The following is a 24,093-nucleotide window of genomic DNA, read 5'->3' as shown; positions in this document are numbered from 1 at the left end:
AAGGGGAAGAAGGTGCCCAAGCAGAAGTTTCCCTACAACCCATGGCAAGACGGCAGCTGTCCCTCTGCACTTGTGGAGGAACATGGTGGAACATTTCGTGAAGGCACCAGGAGGGGTGAACTTGGCCAGTGGACTTGGATTTTGTGGCCAGAGGATTTGCTGCCTGTGGACTCTGGTTGCGCAGCTTTGGAAGACCCCGGTGCCAGGGGAGTTGGCTGTTCCCGAAGCAGCCCGTGACTCTGTGGGAAGCCCAGGCTGGAGCAGCTCTGGACCTCGCGGAAAGGACTCATGAAGGAGCGGTGCATTGAGGACTCTCTCCCATGGGAGGGACCCTGTGGGGAAGCAGGGACGGATTGTAAGGAATCCTTCTACCTGAGGAGGAATGAGCAGCAGGAACCACCAGCCTGTGAACTGACTCTAAACCCCGTCCCCTGTCCCCCTGTGCTGCTGGGGGGAAGAAGGGAGAGAAACCGGGAACAAAGTGATTTGGGCCTGGGAAGCAGGGATGGGTGGGGGTAACATATGCAAGCTCTGCTCATTGTGTTCTCTGTGTCCTGTGTGTGTTTGATTAGTGTGAAATTAAATGATTCTTTTTTCCCCAAGTTGAGTCTGTTTTGCCCATGACCTTAGTTGGTGAAGAACCCTCCTTGTCCTTTTTCTCGACCCATGAGCTTTGTCCTCCTCATCCTAGAGTGTGTGTGTGTGTTGGGGGGGAGTTAACTGATCGGCCAGGGGGCTATTTATTTGTTGTGTTGTCCCTAGCCACACCAGCTCTCAAGTGCAGAGCTGTGTGGCTCAAAAAGGGAATGTACAAGTAAAGATACCCATCAGGAGTACTTGAATAAAGCATAATGCTGGGTTCCAAATATTCTCTTAATATGCAAGATATGTAATATGGAGCAGAGAAGAGCGGGAGAAGAGCATCCTATTTTTCCACGCTTGTAGAAGAATCCAGTTTTTTTCATATTGAGATATGACATCTAGCTTTATAAGTGTCAGTTAATTACATTTTTGATTGTCATTATGAATTTGGATCATGAGGTATCTGTCAGTTTTATTACCAGTCTGCGCTAATGCACAGCAATTAATGTGTTTGTGTTAATATGGGCCAAATAACTCTCCTCCTTTCTGTGGAGTAATGTGAGGTCTGAGACTCCTATATTTTGTGACAGAGCTGTGAAAAGGCCTTTTAAAAAAAAGACCTAAAATACATAATCTTATTTCTTTTCAGTTGAGCAACACAGATTATTCTGATTTGGAACACATAATGTCATCCTGTTAGGCCTTATTCAAAGGGCCTCTGGTCCTTTTCAGTTTTGCGTTTCATTACTAGTCCATAGGACGGTTTTGGTGTTTGCAGGTTTTCTATTCCTGTTTTCAGAGGGGAGTTGTGTTTATTCCTTTTTCTGTCATCCAGGAGCCCAAGATAAAGCTGAATCTGCCACCTGAAGCAGCTGGCTTCATCTAGTTCAGTATTGGATGTGAAACTTGTTGTAGTGATTACTACTTATCTGTAGCCACCTCTGACTTGTAACTGGGAAAACTAATTAGCGCTGTGCTGTAGAGCACAGCCTTTGCTGTAGAGCAATGTCCTTTCTATACCGTTCCTGTCTGTGCAGATGTGTTGAAGGCTCTTTCCTGTATTGACCCCTGCTTAGCTTGGGTAGGTGGTGCACTGCCTCACTGAAGTCTGTTTTCTTTCAGGGAGTAGATTCCCAATGTCCTGCCATGGATGATGACAGCCAGGATGAACTGCTGAACAAGAATGCTGCACGAGGCAAGGGCAAAAGACAGTGTGTTGTGCTCGTCAGTGAAACAGGTGAGTGCAGCCTCTCTGTGTGCACATATTTCTAGTTCTAGATTGGATAACCTATTAGTTTAACCTCCAAAGAGAAGTAAAGATCTGTTTGTGACCATTGATTTTTATTATTTTTTTTTTTCCCTGAGCATTTTTTTGGTTTGCTGACATGCTTCCCTTGAATTTCTCAGAACAGGCAGCTTGGATAGCACTGAGGAAATCTATGGTTTCACTTCATATAGAACATCCTGAGCAGGAGTTCTGATACATCCTTCATAATTCTGCCTACCTGTCTGCATCAAATGGTATTTCCTCTCATTCTTTTTTCTTTTTAAGAAAACAATGGTGGAAATAGCTGTGATTCAGAAGATGATACTGGAAGTGAGGAGGAAGATGATGGCACTGAGGAGGAGGGAGGTGAGGAGAACAAGGAAGAAAGTGAAGATGAAGAATTAGAAGGTAGGTCTGTTAATATGCATTAACAGGACTTTTTTTAAAAAGTGGAGGAAGAAGAGAGTTGAAAGCTTTTTCTGCAGAAGTTAGACATGAAATGTAAATCCAGAGATGTCACTGTGTCAGGCCAATGCCCAAATCCTACAATAATAAACAAAACAAGTAACATTCCCAGATTTCTGAGTTTTTAAAGCATGTGTGTATGCTTGAAGACTTATCGTCTAGCTGAAGTGGAGTAGTTAGAGTTAGTAGGAGTGATCTCTGCCCCAGCATGAGTAGAAGAAAAGTCAACATTGCATCAATGGCTCATGCTATTTTTTCATTTATGAAAAGCCTGTTTGTTTGCTTTGGAATGAGCCTCTAAAGTGAATGTGGTGACAGGATGTTTTGGAAACAGATTACTCCTGCTGTTAGGCCTAGAGAGGAGGAAAGAAAACTTAACTAATTTTTCTTTGAAAAAGGAGTGTGGTTTTTACTTCAATTTGTTAATTTCACTGATATCACACCCTGTAGATGCATGTACTTCTGACACTGCTGCACTCAAATTATTATTTGGATAAGCAAAAGTTTTTTATCACATCTTAAAGCTTGTTAGGAAGGCAAGAGCACAGTTTTCCAAGTTACTAGATAGACTTTATTTGAACAGAGACTAAAAAATTGATGCCATGTGCCAAAAAGCTTTATTAATCTGTTTTTTAGAGTATTCTCTGCTATGTCGAGAAAGGAGAATTAAGTATAGAAGACAAAAGACAAGGGCCCCATTTTCATTATTAATAAAACCCCAAAGAATAACAGCTGCTCCACACCCCATCCTCCCCTCACCGCCCCCAAAAAAAGGAAAATAAAAAAGCTAAACAACAACAAAAACACAAACTGAAAGGAAAAAACCCACCAAAATAACAGAGAGTGGATTTTAGGTAACTTTTCACTGCTTCTTGAAAATGTAAACTTAATTCACAGGTTTTATAGAGAGATGAACAGACATCTGTCTTCCATACTAAAAATAAAAACAACTTTCAGCAATGTTTGCTGAGTGTTTAATATTATCCAAAACCAAGCTTCTTAGAGCAGTCTTCAGCTGGGCATCCAGATCCCTCTGCTCTCAAAATAATTATTTACTGGTGAAATCTTTAATGTTCTGTTATGCAGGTAAGCATATTGCTGCTGCTTGTCCTCTGGAGTGTCTATTTAAAAAAAGAAAAAAAGAAAGAAAATAAGTTGGATACATTATAACTTTATTATATTATATTGTTAAATGTCAGTGTTCAGTGGTAGTCTGCTGTACCCCACTCTTGTTTTGATAATCTTGTTTTTCTGCTGTCTGTCCTTTTAATCTCTTGCAAGACTAGCCACATTATCAGGCTTTATTTTTCACTAGAGTAATCCATTGCTTTTTAGTGAAAGGATTTAGGAAAAAAGAAAACAGCAAAAATTATTGCCTCAAACTGGAGAAGCTGTGCTTTACTCTTTCAGTCCCATAAAATAAGCTTACTTTAAATTTTCTGTGAAATGGTACCCCATCCTACCCACCCTTTCTGCCCTCACTGCTGAAGCTCTGCAGTACATGAGAGTTGTTTTTCATCTCTCACTGTTTAAAGATTGTGAAGACGATGATGAAGAGGAGGAGGAGGAAGGAACTGAGTTCACTGTGGGAGGAGTGACTGATTCTCTGAAATTGGAGCCACAAGTAAATGAAGCAAGCATTTCCTCTGATGAGGATGGTGAAAACTGCCCCATTTGCCTCAATGCATTTAGGGATCAGGCTGTTGGGACTCCTGAGAATTGTTCCCATTACTTCTGCTTGGACTGCATTGTGGAGTGGTCTAAGGTGAGATGTTTTGTCCCTGATGGCCTTATGGTGTTCTCTGCTGTCTCCCCTCCGATCATGCTGTTCTGCTGGAATGAGAACAAAGCACTGTATATTTGCTTTCTTAAGCTTTTTTACACATACTTGAGTTCTTGCTCCGTTTGGCAGGATCCGTGTTTGTGAAGTGTGAATCTGTTTTTCTTGCATCTGTCCTGATCTGATCTGTTATCTGAAAGTGGTACCATCATAAGCAAGTGTGTTTCTAGGCATCTAAAATTCTTCTTTTCATGTCAGGACACCAGTTTTCTGTCTCTGTGTACATTTCTCTGTATATCTATCTTTACCTCTTGAATTCTGTGTTGTGGGCATCGGATGGGGGCCTGTTGTGACAGTGAACATTTAAACATAAAAAATATATAAAATAATACTGAATAAATCAGCAGTTTGTTCTGAATTCAGCTTTCAGTCAGAATTCCTTGCAACCTGTGTAGTTTCCATGATTAGAATCTACAGTGAGAAGTATAAAAAAACTCACTGTGCATGCAGCAGTCAGTACCAGTGGTAATTTTAAAAAATCACTCCTACTGAATATATTTGTAAGCTGTTTCCAGTCGTTCATTTGGCCAAAAGTAAGAAAATGCCCTAGAACATGAGCAGTATTTCAAGGCAATTTTTGGAAGAACTTTGAAGTTGCTTTGGCAATTCAGTAGTAATTAAATTACTTTGTTATAATGCTTTTATAAAAATTAATATTTTCTCTGCTACAACAGGTTATTTGTAGACTGAGCAAGTCAGATTTAAGTACAACTGTCAAGACCAATAGCCATTCAAAGGAAGACTACATTAATTACTGATTACATTAATAATGAAATATTTATTTTTGAAAAAATTAACCAAAGGATGTCGTTACTAACTCTATGAGGATTTATTTTTTTTTTCTAGAATGCAAACTCCTGTCCAGTGGATCGAATCCTCTTTAAATACATCAGCATTCGGGTACATTTTGGTGGTAAAATCTTACGAAAGGTAAGCTTTCTACTGTAGCAAACAAGGCCATTTGCCACAAAATCACCTTTCAAAGGTTTATACTTCTAGCATGTGTTTCTGATACTTGCTATCTGGATTAATCATTTCTTTCTAAATTAATTCTTTCTTTTATTTAGCTATTTTGAGATTGCCTTTTAAGGAACTGTTACAGTTTTTCTTCCTCCTTAATCACATTTCCCGTGCCATTGTGTGTTGATTGAAGTGTGACATAATTTCTGATGGCAAAAAGGGTGTTTTCATATGTGCCTCTTCTGAGTAATGGAGCTTTTACTCTAAGCTGTTCTGCATTGATAAGCCTGTCCACATGGGAAAAATGCACCACATAATGGAAGTGGTGTTATAGTATGAATAGGAGTAATTTGTTATATGTGATCTCTTCCTTTTGTCTTGCTACCAGCTATACTGTGTAGTGGTTGAGTTTGTAAGGGGAGGGGATACAAGGAAAAGATTAGAGCTCTTAAAGGCACAGGTTGAGTGTGCTAGTAGTATCTCACGAAAGAACATTGAAGAGCTGTCATTGGTTTTTGTTGGTATCAGAAATGTGTTGGTTTTCAGGGAACATGGAGGAGTTTGTTATTGTTTTCATAAACAGATGGTTTATTATTAAGCACATTTTAACAAAACTGAATTAACATTTAAAGCGTGTTCACTCATTCACTTTTGTTTTGCTGCAGGTACTGTTAACGTGACAATGGATTTTTAAAAGTGCTGTGTTCTGCATAAAATGTCAATTCCTGTTTTATTTAGATTCCTGTTGAGAACACGAAAACTCAGGGTAATGATGGAGAGGATGATCCAACCTTCTGTGAGGTGTGTGGCAGAAGTGACCGCGAGGATCGCCTGCTGCTGTGTGATGGCTGTGATGCAGGGTAAGAAAGGTTGAAATGAATACAGCACCTGTATTTTTGCAGATGGCACTGTGGGACTGGCTGGCATTTGGCCCACGTGCACTCTGGGGTCTGTAGACTGCTCCTTGCTGCTCTCTTCTGGCACATTATGTGGCCAGATTTGCATCTAAGTGCTTATAGTGCAGACATCCTCATGATGTGATTGATCCTTTTCTGGTCATTTAGCTTCATATACTGGAGAGTCCTTCACACATCAGTTCTGCAGACCACCGTGTGTTTAAGTGATGAAAATGTTTATGCTGCCCCTTGCAACATATGGATCGTGGAGGGTAAAAAACCTATATCCTTTATGTCTCCTTGAAAGGGGGCATGACTTGTCCCAGCTGACTGGGCACTAGTGCTGTGCTAGAGAAGTGCATAAGATTCAGTTTCATTAAATTTTGAGGTATTTTTTTTTATAGCCACAGCTATTAAACAATTCCTTTACTCCTGCTTGTTTGTATCTCTGCCCAACATTTTTTCCGCTTCCTCCTTGATTAATAAAGTGTTTAAATATATATATATATACACACACACATGTAAGTAGAGGCATTGGGTACAACTTTGGGCCTGCAGTCTTCTGCTAGAATTCAAAGCTCTTATACTGTTTAACCCGTCTTGCAGTATTGTCAGTTGGATGTGAAAAGTAACTTCCAGCAAGCTAACTAGACATCTGGCAAGTTTAGCATTGTCTTTGTGTTCTGTAGTATCTATATAGACACTGATTCAACTTCTAGAGAAGAGACAAAATCAGGAACACTAAATATTTTTAAGCACATTATCAGAACCTGAGTTTAAAATACTTAACCAAAACTAGGTCTTATTTGAAGTAATGTCTTTTAGTCCTTTCTGAACTTTCATAAGCCTTACCTGAACTCAGGGTATTGCTTTATATTTTTCCTTTGTGGTCTCAACAGTTCCTCTAATTTTTTTATTTTTTTTTCCCAAGTTTGATACAGTGTTTTTATTTTTATATTTTAATATTTTTTTCCTAAAATAAATTATTCATGAATGCTTAGTTTCTAGAGTTAGCATTTCCAGAAGAAAGAATTTGTGGCCTTTACTAGCTCTCCACTGCTGAGATTAACTGGAGAAAAACATAGAATAGCTTGCTTCAAATCCTAGTTTTATTCCTTTACATCCTCTGTCTGACCTGACACTGGAGTGAAAATTTCATCAGTTATTTTTACCAACAATTCTAAAGTCATGGAGTCATCTGGTCTTTTAATTGCTTTTAGCCAGGCATCTCTTCCCACAGTGTTTAAAATATGTGGTATGATGCTAATATCTTATAAATTTAAGTAATAAAATCTTTCTGCATTGAAACTATTTTCAGGTAAGACTTGTTAGAATGTGACAACCTAACTTTCAGAGCTGTGAAATACAGCATTAAGCTTGGTATGAATACAGAAGTGTGCACATGTAGATATTTTAATAGTAGAAAAAGATTTAATTGTGTCAGTGGTGTGACACATTAATGTGTGACTTCAGGTTCTGGAGGAGCAAGAAGAGAGTAGCACTGATAGAAAGATAGGTGTCAAGTAGGTGACAGACTGGGCTACATACATGACAAAAAATTGCTAATTTTTATAGATGTCATTTTTCTTACTATTTGTGAGGACTGAAACAAAATAATGTGGCAGAAAGGCCCTGATAGCATCTATTCGTTTATTAAAAGGTACAAGAAAAGTTTAAATTGGTTCTTCCCTGCCAGTCATAGAGCACCAGAGGTCTGTTGAGGACTTGATGACCCATGTCTCTAGGCCTCAGAGCGGCATGCAAGTAATCCTGGCCAAACCACTTGGGCACACAGAGTCTTTGTGCCTGTGAGTGGGTGGGTACAAGCGAGCAAGTAAATGAACCTGGGAGAATGAATGTAGAAGTAAAATAAATTTACTTAAAGGCTTGGCTTTGTTTTTTTAAAAAACAAGTATCACCTTATCCTTGTATAAGATCTGGCATTGAGTTTTGTCATGCTGATTTTCTGTCTGATTAGAGTGGTTGGTTGTTTTGTTTTGTTTTGGGTTTTTTTAGCTATTTAGAGGACTGTCAATAGCGGTTGCAATATGTTCTCCAGTGTCCAGAGTTTTAGGGCTGAAAGTCTTTGCTTGTCAAGTGGGACATAAGGTGACTTCAAAACTCCAAGAGATTATTTGAAAAGTATGTAATGAAGTTCTTGCTCTAAGTAATTTTGTTACGACTTTGGCCTGAACCTAACAATTTCTTTGGGGAAATTATCTCATTCCTGGTAGCTGGCAGTTGGAAAATGAGATCTCCTTTCCTAGAGAAGGAAAATAATTTGCAACTCTAATTTATTGCAAACATCATTTTTCAACTTCATCTTCCTAAGTCTCTGAAAGAGACCTCATCCTATAAGGTGTACTGATCATGAAAGGAGGACATGATATTCCATTTTGTATTGATAGTTAACGTATTTTAGTATAAACATAGTATCATTTTGACAGTAACTGTAAATTGAGTTTATAGCAACATGCTTGGAAACAGGTCTGAAAGACACAATCAGAAGTTGAAGTGATGGAAGGTAGATTAACAGCTGTAGTCTCTCTGTGGGTTTTTTTTTTTTTTGTATTGCCATAAAATGAGATTAAAGCATGAGATGGATGGATGTTCCTTCCCTTCCCTTACTCTGTGGCCAGGCACTGAGATGCATTACCAAGCAGAACATTTTGGCATGGGAAGTTAAAACAGAGGGCTTCACTTTTTTCTTATTTCAGAGTTAAACACTGTACTAAATGAAAAATAACAATAGGATTTCCCCTTTTAGAAAAAGAACAAAGTCCTAGAAATGCTACTAATTTGATTGAAGCTCAAACTATCACTTGAAGGCTGTGGTATGCCTGTGTTCCTTGCCTACAGAACTTGGTCTGAGCGGTTGGTTTTCATGTACTTTGTCTATTTTAATTCTCTTTAGCAGTGTAACTTGAACATGAGTTGCTTCAAAAATTCAGTGCTACTAAGACATGCCTCTTTGGCTGAGTTTTAGTTGCTGAAAGTGGGAAGTTGTGCAAAGCTCAAATTAGGTATTATTGAAAGGCTCTCCTGAGTAGCTTCTCTGTAACTGGATGGTGAGACTGTTGAGTCTAGCTGCTCCGCCTGCTGGGTAGAGAATATTTCAAAAGGCCTACCTCAGGGAGCATCATCCTCTCTTCTTTCCCTTGAGATCTGATAAGGACAAGCATGGTTCTCAGTCAGATGGTGCTTGGAAGCCAGTGTGGGTAGTCTCCAGTCGTGCAAGCAGTTGGATGAAGCCAGTGACTGACCAGTGCTCTGCAACCTAGCTTGTGCAGTTAGGCACAAATCCTTGTCACCAGTTCTCTTAATCATATGTGGGATGAAATGTGCTTATTCAGTGTAACAGGGCATTGCAGTTGACCTGTGTCTAGTCATGCAAAGTGAAATGTTTGTAAGTACCAGTAATATTAATACTATGTTGGTTTGCAGGAAAGATGATGTTTCCTGATTGCCTATCTCCCCATCATCTCACTGCTTCTTCCTCTTTGCCACCCATCAGTTTTTGGCTCTCCATATTTCTTACAGCTTGAGTTCAAATGCCAAATGATACACCACACAGGGAAAAATTCTCACTTTTCTGAGCTTTTTTGAGCCTAAAGTGATCAAAATACCATATAGAATTGACCCTAATGTAACTCGGGCCACATTGTTTCTTGAGATTGTTAGCAGATGCATGAACTATAGTTTCAAGCTTCAGAAAATGCGTTTGCCTTATGTAGCATGTGGATAGAGGTAAAAGGCTCTCTTCCCTTGGTAAGGAGCATGTTGTTTGATTTTTTTGTTTTATTTTATTTTTTTACTTAAGATATCATATGGAATGCCTTAATCCACCTCTGAGTGAAGTCCCCGTAGATGAATGGTTCTGTCCAGCCTGTGCCCCCACAGGTGTCAGTACTGCTGCAGGTAAGGGTTTTGTGGTATGCAAAGCAAGTATTTTTCTCCTGACTTAGATGATGAGAAGCATGTGCTGTTTTGAAAAGATGCTTAACTTTTGTTTTTATCTGTTCTAAGTAATTGTTTTGATAAGCATTCTCTCTTGAACTTAGAGTTGACTTGAACTCTTGACTGATAAGAGGATCTGATTGGTTTAAGGAAGGGAATACTTACCTGGTGTTTTTTTGTCCAAAGTTCTTGAAATGCTTTCACCTGTAGAAAGACAAGTGACCTAGGCATCTTTTCTTTCAAGATACAGATCATGTCAGTGAAGAAGCCCCTGTGGCTGATGTTATTCCAACCACCAGTAGGCTACGCCCTCATGTCCGAACCCGAGCTATAGCCAGAACTCGGCAGAGCGAACGAGTTAGGGCAACAGTGAACAGAAACCGGATAACAACAGCTCAACAAATTCAGGTACGTGGTAATGAACCTCTGGAAGAACCTTGTGGAAGAGCTGAAATAAGTCCCCTCTTAGGTAGTCAGCTGTCTCAGTTGACTGTCCATAGCACAATAGTTAGTAGTTATGGAGTTATTTCAAATTGAGATGTAGAACATGTGCAAATTGAGTGCAGCATACAACCAAGACTCAGTTTTGCAGTCTGCAATAGCTTCCTGCTGAATCTGCATTTTTATCACCTTGGCGGTTAGCAAAATTATGGTTTTATTCCCAGTGGCTGTCAATGCACAGTTTGAGCACCACCTGTTTTTTTAGTATGCTTTTTTGCAGAGACAATGCATGTTTGCTGTGTATTTGCTTGTTTGCGCACCTGCACCCCTTCCCATAGAAGTAGAACCTGTTGGCCACCTTCAGCCAAATTGAAGAGAAAAATGTAGAATTTTTAAAGTTTCTGTATTTGTGAAAATCACCCTCTTACCAAAGAGAAAAAACATATTCTAATGTCCTCAGTGATGTGGCAATGTGAGTTCAACCACGTTAACAGGTACCATAGAACTTATGCAAGAAAGTTTCCCAAACACACAGGGGCCCCCAAATCCTTGAACTGTTTACTGAAGATGACTGCAGTTGGGATTCTCCAGCATGTTTCTGTTGGTTGGAATAATTATGATCCTTTAGATAATTATTATCCTGCAAACTAAGAACTTTCAAACTTGGGTGTATCCTACCTGCTTTCCCCTCTGGCTTTAGCCAAAGCAGTCTACCTGTCACTTGCATAAATGTAAAAACCTTAAATTGTACTGGAGCATATGATGATTTTAGTATGGAAGCAGAGCCTGTAAATAAATTGTGTGGGACTAGTGATATGTTGATTGGTTTTTCATTAATGGTGCTGTTGATTTCAGTAGAAATATGTGAAACTTTCTACAACTTTTCAAAGGAAGAGAAGGATTTGATTTGACATAAGGAAAAAAAAAATTCCTCTGGGGGTGGTCAGCCATGCAAATAGGTTGCTGGGATGGTTTTTGAAATCTCTGTCTTCGGTGGTTTTCAACACCCACCTGAAGTAAGGTCTAACCAACCTGGTTTGAATGCAGTGTTGACCAGCAAACAGAAGTCACACCCTTCTGAGGGATACCCCAAGGTCATGTCCAACCTGAATTACTCTGTGATTCTATGAAAATAAATTTCGTATCTGACAATAACAAGCCTTTTTGGTTTTGATTCTGTTAAGTCAGGTTTTTTTTCAAATATAGAAAAATGTAGAAAACAGGGAGAAGGGAAGAGTGGATAAAACTAAGTATTTCTTCAAGTCATAGAGTTGGCTGTGGATTTCAGGTTGAGTCTGCTATAAAGGCTCGCCTTGGAGTGTGAAGTGCAGACTGGGAAAAGATCTGGCAGATTAAGTTTTCCCTTGTAACCTAGTTGTAAAGGTCAGGTGAGAAAGAAAGGAAATGCACTTGAGATTTTGAAGTGCCTCAACTTCCATGAGCTGTACTTTTATGTTCTGTAACTTCAGGCAAATAAAGGTAAATAAAGGCTTAAGGGTAACAAAGCAAAATGCCTAAATCTGGGGGTAAAAGTGGAGTTTTTCCATTATATTAACCTTCCTTCTGATTGGGAAGAAGGTCTACTGCTAATTAGCTCCCCAGAATTTACATTTTAAGTTTCTTATCAAAATCATTGTAAGTGAGGAGAAGAAGCAAGGGGAGAAACTTAAAGGCCTTCCTATAGTGCTTTAGCAGTCCTTAAATTCATTATGTCCTTCATGCTGAAGGTCATCTTGCTTGGCTGCCAACCACTGTCTCCAAACCCAGGCCTTTTAATTTCAACTTTAAAATAATTAATAAAATAGAAAAGCTTGATTAATTATTTGAGGCATTGCTGCTATGCAATAACATCTAAGTTTTCAGGGCAGTATGTGGGAAAAAGTAACTGCAAAAGAGTATGTTCTGACATGAAAGGCTGTGTTTTTCTTTCTTTATTTCCCTACCTGTTATTTTAGAAATAGCGTGTAGCTGTCTCCTGCAGATGAGAGATGTGGTGGCTGGGGACTTCACTGCTGCATAGTAGTGCAAACCTGGGAGCCCAGTGCTTCCCATTCAAGAAGCTACCTCCACTTCTCAATCTGCAGAGATCATTAAAAACTATACCTAGAAAGGCACTATTACTTATTCCCTTTATCTCTGCCTGAAAGTGCATCTTATTCTGGCTCATACCTTGAGTTGACTGAAGCTTAATTCAATTGGTTAAGGAGTGTGTAAGCTGTTGTCCTCAAAGCATAGAGGGATGCTGATTTCAGATCCTCAGAAAGCTTTATTATTCAGGGAGACAGTTTGTTTTGTAATACATCTGTTGCTCCATAGGTGCCTAAACTAGTGGTGGTGATTAACTAAATGCACTATTTTAAGTCCTTTGAGAAAAATAAATGTTTAAGATAATGTTCAGGGCTTTCCTTACTCCATCCTGTTCTCCAAATCAGAGAACCTAATGGAGTATTTATAGGTACCCATGATACTTTAAACAGTGGCATTCTAATAAAAATATCTCAGCAAAATAGTTTGGAGAATGCATTACTGACGCTAACAGAGAAGCCTGGTGAAATTACTTTCATAGTAAGATGAACTGAAGCATATCTTTCTGTGGGAGTATCCTATTTTCACGCATATTGCAGTTTGAAGCTTATTTTTCACTGCAGGGTACTCTAAAGTAATTCTTCGCTAGTGTTTGTGCCACGTGCATTTTGTAAATGTACAAGCATCTGATGCATATGCTTTAGCAGAAGGTAAGTATAGGGAATAATTGTGCCATCACATGGCATCTTCACATCTTCTATGCTCGTATGAAACTTTATCAGTTCTTGATGCATTGAGTTGCTTAAGGAAAGAAGAAGGGGGGTAGGGAAGATGTCTCTGCCCATGGCAGGGGTTTGGACTAGATGATTTTTAGAGGTCCATTCCAACCTAAACCATACTGTGATTCTATGACATTTTAGAAATATGGTTGGTGTGGACATGGCCAACTTCAGCTGTTCAGTGAAGCCTGCTCTTAATGTCTTTCCAACCGCAGGAAGGAACAGGCCTATGCTGTGTTTTCCTTGCAAAGAGGCTTTGAGCTCACATTCTGAGGCTAGTGGTTCAGAACCCATATGCTTCAAATTTGTTTCTTTAAGTGTGGTTGACCCTTAAATATATAGAGGAAGGCTAATTTGAACCTTGTAGAAGCAGCCCATGATTATTGCAACGAAGTGATGCTCTCAAGGGGGAATCATGCCTGCCATTTAGGTGAGTTCCCTGAAGTATGTGTTTGAAATGCTGCCTTGGGACACGTTTCACAAGATTAGGTAGATCTGACCTAAAGAATGAGGAGTTTAAAGCATGGGACCTGTACTATGTTGAGTTTTCAGTCTTTGTTCATTGCTTTTTGCTGCGTGATGAGCCCAGAGATCAGTTAGGTGGATTTGGGAAAGTTCTTAAGTGACCTTTTTCATTGAGGAAATGTCAGTCTTGGGGATCGTTCTCCTTTAAAGAGTCAGAGTTAGGCTACCCATGACTTAAAATACTGAGGGAGGCTGAAGAGCAAGGTCATGTTCTCCTTAGTATTAAGCCAATAGGTGAGAAGGGTGACATAATTGCTTAACTGGCAGCTTGGTGACATGAGTGCTTCTCTTTCAAATCGCAAATCCATTTTTCATCAAAGGCTTTTATAACTAACTTGTTGCTGACCTTTATATACGTGTATTTTGTAACTTCTAATTCCCCACGCAGCATGTGCCAAGGTACCTCATGTCCTCTCTTCTGGATGAAACAATTGAGGCAGTTGTAGCAGGCCTAAACACAGCTGTGTACCAGCGTCCTTTTACACCACGGGCTTCTACAAGGCAGAAAAAAAAAGGTAAGAGCATGAGACACCTTCCGTGGTTCCCATCTGCAAGAATAAAAGCTTTGGGAAGATAAACCTGAATTACATAAAATACTGCAGATCAGCTGTATGCTGCCACACTTGTGCAGCTACAGAAGTATACCACATGCATTTTCTTCTTTCCCCATACTACTTCTGCCCAGAAGCGTCTGGGCCCAGAAGTGTCCAGAAGTACTTTTAAATAAATCCTAATGCTTTCACTTTTTTTATTTAGCTGTTTTGTACTGTTGCAGCACATATAGGTCTCTTGGAGGGGGAGGGAAATGAAAAGGCGAGTACAGAGTAAAATGCATTGCATGCTTAGCCAGATACCTGGTTGTGTTTTTGTCCCATCAGGTAGGAGGAAGAAAGTAGGAGGCAAAAAAAGAACTCCAGCAAAATCATCTTCTGGAAAGAAGAGTTCAGGGACACAGTTGAAGAGACGCAAGTGTCTGATAAAGAAGAAAAGGGGGAAAAAGAGGAGAGTAAGATCACATGTGAGTTTCTGCCAGTGTGTCAGTATCTGCCGTTTTTCAGCCACCTGTAAAAGTGTTGTAACATGGGATTCAATGGAAAAAAATAGTCTTATAACGATATCACGTAACTTTTTTTCTGGTGGGAGTACGTGCAGGATGTGTCCAATATACTCCAGAAAGATGCTGTATGTGGCAACAAATGGCAACTTCCAGGCAGGCCTGCTGGGTTTGCTTACAAATCCCTTTGCCTGAACTGCAGGGATCACACTGTAAAGCATTTCCCGCAGGCTTTGTGTAATGCCTTGCCATTCAGCTGCAGTGTTTACTTGGTATTGATGCGAGCTCATTTAAAATTGCCACCACCTATTCCTTCTAGTAGGCTATGGACGTTTGTGTCTGTGTTGTTGCAAACCTAGTTAATCAACTATAAGGGCTCTCAAAATCCTTTTCAGTTATGGATAGTGTTCTCCTGTGAACTATACTGAATACTCTGCACCAGCTTGACTTTGGTCCTCAGCTACCTTAACTAGAGTTTACATTCCACAGCCAGAACTGTCACTATTGCCTTTAATAAGGAATTGACAATTTAGAATTACATTAAAGATTTCTAGAAACATATCTGATCTCTTGAATCTGATGTATGCAGCCTCTGTATGAAGTGATATATAGGCCATAGCTAGAAGTTTAATAAATACCTTAAATATAGACAATTGATGCACATTTTGTCTACTATTGATGGTAGTAACCTGATGACTGTACTTAGCCTTAGAGAAGAATTTGGGACTTTAGATCCAGGATACATGCATGCCCTGACAACCAACCAACCCAATCTCTATCTGCTCAGGTGAAAAATGAGGTTACTGCTCGCTCCCGTATTGCAAGAACGCTTGGTCTTGGTAAACCTCTGCGTGGGGCCTCACTTCCTTCCATCTACAAACCAGCAGAGCCCTCACTTGGCCTGATGAGAGCAGATATTGGTGCAGCTTCTCTGTCTGTGTTTGGCGATCCATATGAGTTGGATCCTTATGAAAGGTAAGATTGTGATATTATGATCAGGGACCTGATAATTTCATGCATCTATTGTCTTTCTAATGACCCAGCCTTGGCCACCTGAACGTGGGAGCTTTTAGTAGCTACTTAGAGGAGCCATGCCTGGGGCCCCTCCCCTGCCATAGTTTGTGTCGCTCTTAAGCTTCAGATTTTGGGGAGAGTTCATCAGACATAATTGTTGATTAAATTTAATTTTCCACAGAATGTCTATTTGTTAACTTCATAACATGAAATTGCCCATTTAATATTTAAAAACTCTCTATATAAATCTCTGCTAGCTGAGTTACCCTGTTCTATTTATGTAGTACCAGAAAATAAGTATATTGCACAAATCTTTGATGTATCATAATAAAACAAATTATGTGCTTTAACCATATCTGTCCTAGTAGTATTATCCACTTCATCTATTTGACATGAAGGACATTCATACAATTTCAGGGTTCGTGTGTGTGTTTTACCCACAGTAATGAAGAGATTCCAGCAAATCTAGATTCACCAGTGAGCACCAAAAGGAGAGTTCTCTCCCAGTCAGCACTAAGGTCTCACTGTCCTGTAGCTAGACCTGTTTCTGTGGGACTTCCCAGGTAAAAATCCATCAATTTATTTATTTTATTTTTATTGATTTGTCTAACGACCCTAACAAAAGAACAAACTGGTGACCACCCTGGTTTAAGTCTTTTCTGACCCTCAGTATTTTGAATGAGCGTGTGTGTGCCTGCCTGCACATGTGTAGAATAATAATCACAGCATATTATGCAATAATTTTTTTTTATATTGATGGGCACACATTCTTTCATAATAGCTCTAACTGTTGCACTGACATTTCAAATTGGTATTTCCACCCTGATCTGGCTCTTCCTGCTTTCTGTTTTGGGATTGTTTAGTAACCTCATTAGTGTGTTTTAAATCCTAGTCTCATTAACCTTTAAAAAACCTGCTTCTTATTTGAGAGATCCCTGGAATCTAACTGCACATCCAGAGGATGTCCCCCCCTCACTCAGATCCTCTGCCATTTGTTGGAGCTCAGAAAATGGAGATAAAATTTTGTTTCATCCTGCAGTATAACAATTGCTTTGCTGTCTGACAGATGTGTGTGTGTGCACATTGTGTGCCCCTGTGTCTGCTAGGGCCAGAGACCATTGCTGGGTGCCTCCCACTGGCAGCGCAGTGGGTTTTCAGGACTGGGTTGTAGGACACAGTAGAGAGGGGTAAAACACAGGGAGCATGAGCATGATTAGAAGAAGTGGGATAGGGAAAATGACTAAGGCAAGTCCAGCAGAGTCACAGAAAACTACAAGGCTCAGGGAGCTGAAGAACAGGAGAAATGGGAGGAGCTCAGCTTAAAGTCGGGAGAGGTTTACGTGACTGCCCTCTAGTGCATCTGACCCATGGTGAAGGTTGGTTTCTAGGATTAAGATACTATATTTCTATAATAACTTGGAATATTTCTGTAGCTTTCTCATCTCAATCCTGAACTAAGCCTTTCAAGAAGCTTTCCATATCATCCGAGTTATTTGAGCAGAACATTTTTTAGAAGGTAGAATTGTTTAGCTGAAATGTACCTTTTCTAAAGTCTTTATTTGCCCGGGCTACAGTAAGTTTCCTCATCTGACCTGGGAAGCCAATTTTTTTTTAGCCTCCCCATTATGTCTTTCTGTTGTATTACAAGTTTTTGGTATGCTTTGTTTGGAAAGTTTCCTTGTTGTCATACAGAAATGAAATGTAGCTCTTTCAAAGAGCTGAGTCTATTGGTCCCTTTTTTGATGTTTAAAAACCCAAACAAAGCAAACCCCAAAATCTCACCAACGCAGAAGAAAAAAAAAAAAAAAAAAAAAAACAACAACCTACTCATCAACACCAAAAAGACTCAAAGATTTCCAGTCTGTATTCAAGAACAGAGAACTTGTTTATAAACCATTTTCATAAGGCTGAGTAATGCATAAAGGGGAGTGTTTGTGTTGTCCCATGTGTGGGACATTGCTGTTGTTTTTCTGTGTAATTCCTCCTATGCCATGCTCTTGCTACCATATCAGTAGGCACCTGTGTGTATTCTGGCTGATGCTAAATGCTCATTCAGGCTGCATCAATCTTTTTAGATAGTGCAGGCCTCAGGAATAGATTTGTGATTGTAATTTGGTGAGGGAGGAGTGGCAGCTGGGATGGAAGTATCTCTGAAGTGCTGAACAATGCTTTATGCTTCAAAAATGCATCTTAAATGTGCTAGAAAGTTCATCTTGATAGAGAACACAGTGAGCACCGTTCTTAAATAAGATTAAGAGAAGTTGCTTACCGAAGGTCTCTGGTATGATTACATGCTTTTCTATCCTGTAGTGTTCCTGTGGAAAGTCAGTAAAAGCTTTACCTTCTGTTTGTCAGAGGGAGATGGGGACTGAATGACTTAATGAAGCCAAAACTACAAATGAACTTCCCTGGCTGACTTCTGTTTATGCCCTTGATTTTGGTTTCTTTTTAATGTAATGTAATGTGTGTGTAGAGCAAGTGCTGTAAGAGTAAAGGAAATATACCCCCTCTGAAACATGCAGAAGCAGTGTACCTGCCTTGAATCTTGATCAAGAAGTAGAAGCTGCCCCTGTGCCAGATCTGCTGGGAAGTATCCTGTCTGGACAGAGCTTTCTCATGATGAGTAGTTCAGATGTGGTCATCAACAGAGATGGTTCACTGACAGCAAAGAAAGCAGGTAAGGGTTCATCACTTCATAGTGCAATTAGCCTCTTTGTTTCATCCATGTCTGCCCGGTCCTACAGGCTGCATAACTTAAAACATAGGGATACTCTTACTGCACATTTGAATGTGTAGGATAGATTCAGTAATCTGCCTGATGAAATTCTTATGTATGTACTGAAATAGTGTTACTTGTGTCTGTTTTAATTGCAGAGCTGAGATGTTACAGGAGGATTTTAGTCTAATAGGTAGTTTTCTTGTTTCAAAAAAGTTTCACTGTAGTTTCATGTTTTGTTTAAAAAAAAAAAAGAGGACTAGATAGAGCAGAGATATCTTAGTACCCAATTCTTATGGCATTTGTCATGCATTGGTGCCATGCCTGTGAACTGTACTTGAGTTGGAAGAGCAGTCATGGGCACCTTGACAAGAAGTTTCCTTGCAAAAGCAGAGCTCTAAAGCATGCGTTGGCATGTTTAGCTGTGTCTTCCCTTGGCATGGTATTATTGGGAAATAATATCTTCAAATTGAAACTTAGAGCTTTTTTCTTAAAATAAGTACCTGTAACATCCTATGTTATAGTCATTTTCATTGATCAGTGACTACAGGGTAATAAACACGAATCTGGTGATTTCTACAGAACAGAGTAATTTATTTCCTAAATATTAGTGTTTACCTCAAAGATGCAGCTGTCTGGCATTAAACCTCGATGATGTGACCAAAAGGACTGTCTTGTTACTGTGTGGTATGTCCACAAACCTAAGTGGAACTTAAAAAAATTACCTAGGTTTTTCTCTTAATGTTGCAAGACAATATCCAGATACGTACTGAAAAACTTTGTTTGCTTATATGCCATAGCTCCACTTCACAGAAAATCAGCAAATGACTCGAGAGCGGATGATGGTTCAGGACATAACACACAACCAAGTACAATGCACTCAGGGACCACAGGAAGCAACTCCATTGCTGGACCTTCATTTTCCTTGAGGCCAAATACTGTCACCAGACCCTCCTCCTCAAGCTTGTTTTCGTCACCTTCACCCTCACTTAGTAGGATTAAGCCTGCAGTAAACCCTGCACAGACTATATCAGAAAAGGCAACTGCAAAATCACAGTATTCAATGACGCCCAGGTCTGTTCAGACTCAGACTGTAACTACTCTGAGGAGGCATGGCTCCAACTTAGATGAAATGCCCAGATTTAATGGAAACTTTAAAAAATTTGCACACTCTGACTCATCTTCAAAGCCACTGAGCTGTAATTTGAATTCTATCTCAAAAGCTGTAACTGTGAGGCAGCCATTAAAACCACCCTTCAAGCGAATTGACATCTTTGAGCTTCCCAGGATACCAAAGATTAAAAAGGAAACCAGCAGCAAGCAGGTGGAGGCAGAACCCACAGGAAGCCAAAGCTGTGACATTCCCAGCTCCTGTATAACCCAGCTGACTGGCAAAGAGAGCACTCATCAGCCAGGAAAGGGTAGCAAGGTGGAAAGTCAGAAGTCAAATGCCAAGGAGTCTCAGCAACAAACTCGTACAAGTGAGGTGTCTTTTTCTACCAAAACAGGCACGTATAGCAGTTCATCACTACTGAGCACTTCAAGGAGCAAAGGCCCAAGCTCTTTTGAGAGTTTTAAAATCAATATTCCTGGAAACACAGGGCATCCCAGCAGACTGTCTAACCCAGGATTTTGTAACACCTTCTGCCCTGTGGATGACAAAGTGCAACAGAAAGAGAGTCCTTCACCTCTTTTCTCAGTTAAGAAAAAGCGGGTCAAAAGTGAAATATATGATCCCTTTGAGCCAACAGGATCGGATTCGAGTTCAGCAAGCAGCAGTCCTGAAAGACTTGGTGTGGAGATCCCGCTAACAAATATTACCAGGACTATTTCTATTGAAAATCCAAAAGTACAAACATTTCAAACTGTCCGTCGTTTCACACCTTACATGGTAGAAAATATATTTGGATCTGGGGCTGACTCTGACTTACCATCTAGTAACACAGAGTCTCGTGATGACGTGACAGTAGAAAGCAGGATTGTAGAACAGATCTCTGATAAAGAGGAACGAGACAATATGAATGAGGAAGACTTTGTAAGCAGTCCTTGTGCTTCATCCACTGTTAAGCAGATTTTTAATGCAGGGTGTTTAAAGGAGGAAAGCAGAGAGGGCCCTAATGTGTTCTTTAATGCTGAAGAATTTATTAGACCTAATATTAATGTGAAACTAGAAGCAGGTAGTCCCTCAAAGAATGATAGGCAGCAGAAGATCCAAAAGGCAGAACAAGCAGAGAGGCGATCACGTTCCAGATCCTATTCAGACTCCAGCTCACAAAGCAAGAAGAAGATGAAAAGGAAAAAGGCACTTGTCAAAGAGCATAAGAGATTCCGATCAGGATCTTGGGATAGAGCACACTCAAGGGACCGAAGCTCAAGATCTACCTCCTGGTCAGGTGGAGAAGAACATAGCAAAACACACACACTGAAAGCCAAGAGCAGAAGATCTTCTAGTGACGGTTGTAGCAGTCACGAACGAGCTAAAAAAAACAAAATTAAGGATAAAACCAAGTATAAAAAGGCAAAAACTTCTTGGTCTAGGGAGAGAAGGAAATCTAGGTCACATTCAGTTAGTCCTTTAAGTACTTCTGAGTTTTATGAAAATAGGAAAAAGAAAAGACTGTCTCGATCAAGGTCAAGACGAAGGGATCATTCCCGATCAAATAGCACTGAGAGGACTAAAAGACAGAAACACAGGAGAGACAAAAGCTATAAGAGGTATGATAAAAATAGTAGCTTGAGGTCAAGGGACAGAACAAGATCAAGATCCAGGTCTCAGGAGAGGAGAAAGTGGAGGTCTCGATCTCGGTCTGCATCTCGATCTCGGGAACACAAAAGTAGCAAATCAAAGGAAAAAAGGCCAAGATCAAGATCATGTTCCAAAGAAAGAAAACACAGGACAAAAGAGACCTCACCTTCTCCTCCCATAATAAAGGATCAAAAGCCTCCACTTGAAAATGTGTCCAGGTTTCTGGGGCAACCCCATTCCTTCAAACAAGAGCCAAAGGAGGAGCTAGTACTAGAAGAGCTTTCCATAACCATCCAGCCAGATGTCAAACTTCAGGAAACACAGCGTGAGACCCTGGTTCAACTTCGAGAGGCCCAAGAAACTGTAAAGGTAGAGCCCCTCTGTCAGGAAGTGACCAGTGAAACCGCATTCCCTCTGCCAGAAATCGCAAACAGTGGTGTTCCAACTGACAATGTGGATTCTTTTGCTGAAGCAGAATTAATCAGCAGTAGTGATCCAGCAGTGCTTGGTAGCTGTAGCAACACAAACCTTGAGATTACAGTTAAAATAGAAAATACTGCATTATGTCCATCTCTGATGGAACCACCCCCAAAGAAGGAAGTTACCATGCATGTTTTGCCTGAGGCTGCACCAATTCAAACAGATTGCGTGAAGGAGGTTAAAGATGAGTGCCTTGTGTCAAATGAGAAAACTGGTAATTTCACTAAGCCTGAACTGGAAGTGGTACCTCAGAGTTCTGTGTTGAAATCAAAAGCACCAGTGAAAAGAGTTACCTGGAATCTTCAAGAGGAAGAAAGCAGTACGTTGTCTGCTGGAAAAGCTCCAAGTAAGTCTCTTTTAGAAAACAAACAGCAGTTGAAGCAGGCTGTTTAATGCTTAGGGGTTTGGTGGCTAAACCTGGTTGTAGTGTAACAGCTCTGTCATCTGAGCTGGTGTGATCTCATTTTTTCCAATCCTGAGAGCTGGCATTTTGCACTTGTTGGAATCATGTGGTGAGTTGCATTACTGAATCAGAGAAAGATGTGCGCTCAGCTCAGCTAGCCAGTGGCAGCTTGTTCAACTGGGAAGGATGTATTGCAACCTCGATTCTGAACTGGCAGCCTGTGTTCCACCCTTTCTGCAGTTAACTAAAATGCTTGTTTTGCCTTCAGGTTTTATAAATATTTATTGGAACCGAGGAGTGTGACAAATCTCTGTAGCTCGCTCCTGTGAGCCCTGCTAAGACAAAGCTGCTAGAAAGTTTGCCTGTGCACCCTAGTACTGTGTGTGTTGACATAGTTGCTTGTGTTATTCTCATTGGTTACCTTTTAGGAAACCCAGTAAAAAGCACGTGCTCAAGGCTGTAAGTCCTTTATTATCAGAAGTTTTAAAATGTTGATCACTGCTAATCAAGATCCTTTAATAGATAGCTTTGTTATTAGATCCTTTTTTTAAACTTTTTTTTTTTTAAATCTAATTGGCTTTGAATCTTGGATGCATTAGGTTTATTTTGTTCTTAAATGTTTTCTTTTCTTCTCTTGGGGAACCTAGGGATTCCATTTTACAAACTTCAGCGAGCAAAAGAAGGGGCCTGGAAAGCAGAGGAGTTGAACCAAACATTAAATCAGGTGCAGTTAAATGAGCCTTCTCCAACCAATTATATGATTCCTTAGCCTATGTTTCCTGATGTAGATTCCGTTCAGGTTGGTTCCTATTCTGGCACCCAAGTTTCATGGAAGGCATCCCAACTCATCTCATGCAAGACCCTTCTCTCATGGCAGAGTTTGCCTTCCTCTATATGTGCTACATTTCATATGGCCTGTACACCTCAGCAGTCCTCAAATCTCTCAGGTGATCCTTACAGTTGAAGAAGCACATTTTCTTTTGATTCTGCTCTACACATGCAGCTTCGGTTTCCAGCAGTAACTTGCAGTAAGCTTCTTCCTGATTGTGCTCAGGCTGTAAAACTTGGCCTGGTGGCATTTATCTGTGCCATCAGTCTGTGCTGTCACCAGTTAAAAGGTGAGTGGGGCTGGTGCTAGCTGTTGGCACGCAGAGCCTTAGTTGAAGGCTGAGATGTTAGCTTCCCTTGTTTAAACAAGTAATTACTTGCCTGTTTGAGTGGATAAAAGGTGCTCTGCAAATCCCGATCTGATTTTCTATTGTAAGTACAAGCATTTACAAAATTTTGTCTGTTTCATAGGTGTACTGTCAAAATATACCTTTGACGCCATCTCTGCCCTCAAGCCTTCCCCCCTGTGCCCCCGTCAGCCAGCCCACCGTTCAGTTTATCATGCAGGGTAGTCTTCCAGCACTTGGCTGCGTGGCAGGACAGAGCCTGATTCCAGAGCCAGGCAGCTTGGCTGCTGCATCTGAACCGGGAATCCAGTCTGCTTCCATTGGAAAAACAGAAGAAAAGATCAAAGCACCCAAACCTCCAGTGGATAAAATAAAAAATGAGGAAGTGAGTGAATGTTATCAAGCAGCGAATGCATAACATTAATGAGCTGTTTATTGGAACTTGTACATTTTGGGGTTTTTTAACTTTCTCTGTACTATATTTTCCCAGCCCCTGTTGTAACTGTTGGTTTTGGTGACTGGTTATGCTAACCCAGGAGCAGCAGGCAGTACTTTCTTTGAATTCTTTTGGGGTTTACTGCATTTGATGGTTCAGCTTTCTACTGCTTCATCACAATAAGACAACAGAGAGGGTTTAAAGCATCTAAAATAAATTCTTAAAGTTTTGAAACTTGATTGCATGAATGTTTGGAAAGGGCCTTTCCAGAAGCCAGAACATCCGGATTTATTTAAACACCTGGTGTTCTCCATTCCCCTCCAGCTTTGAAA

At 40.2% G+C, this 24,093-nt stretch overlaps 1 protein-coding gene across 1 annotated transcript in view; it reads left to right on the top strand.

The window, feature by feature from the left end:
* PHRF1 (PHD and ring finger domains 1) overlaps positions 1 to 24,093 on the top strand; it is a 41,101-nt gene that overhangs the window by 14,020 nt on the left and 2,988 nt on the right. The window contains exons 2-16 of the mRNA XM_051620521.1: positions 1,705 to 1,819; positions 2,135 to 2,257; positions 3,850 to 4,079; positions 5,001 to 5,084; positions 5,853 to 5,974; positions 9,831 to 9,928; positions 10,212 to 10,375; positions 14,126 to 14,252; positions 14,616 to 14,755; positions 15,579 to 15,766; positions 16,249 to 16,368; positions 18,328 to 18,482; positions 19,322 to 22,093; positions 22,798 to 22,874; positions 23,450 to 23,710. Coding sequence (XP_051476481.1) covers positions 1,729 to 1,819; positions 2,135 to 2,257; positions 3,850 to 4,079; positions 5,001 to 5,084; positions 5,853 to 5,974; positions 9,831 to 9,928; positions 10,212 to 10,375; positions 14,126 to 14,252; positions 14,616 to 14,755; positions 15,579 to 15,766; positions 16,249 to 16,368; positions 18,328 to 18,482; positions 19,322 to 22,093; positions 22,798 to 22,874; positions 23,450 to 23,710 — 4,752 coding nt within the window. The 5' untranslated portion in view covers positions 1,705 to 1,728. The remainder of the gene's footprint in view (positions 1 to 1,704; positions 1,820 to 2,134; positions 2,258 to 3,849; positions 4,080 to 5,000; positions 5,085 to 5,852; positions 5,975 to 9,830; positions 9,929 to 10,211; positions 10,376 to 14,125; positions 14,253 to 14,615; positions 14,756 to 15,578; positions 15,767 to 16,248; positions 16,369 to 18,327; positions 18,483 to 19,321; positions 22,094 to 22,797; positions 22,875 to 23,449; positions 23,711 to 24,093) is intronic.

This window comes from Apus apus, chromosome 5, assembly GCF_020740795.1.
Source record: "Apus apus isolate bApuApu2 chromosome 5, bApuApu2.pri.cur, whole genome shotgun sequence".
Taxonomy (NCBI): domain Eukaryota; kingdom Metazoa; phylum Chordata; class Aves; order Apodiformes; family Apodidae; genus Apus; species Apus apus.
Note: the sequence above shows the minus strand (reverse complement) of the source record. Positions and strands in the feature narration are given on the sequence as shown.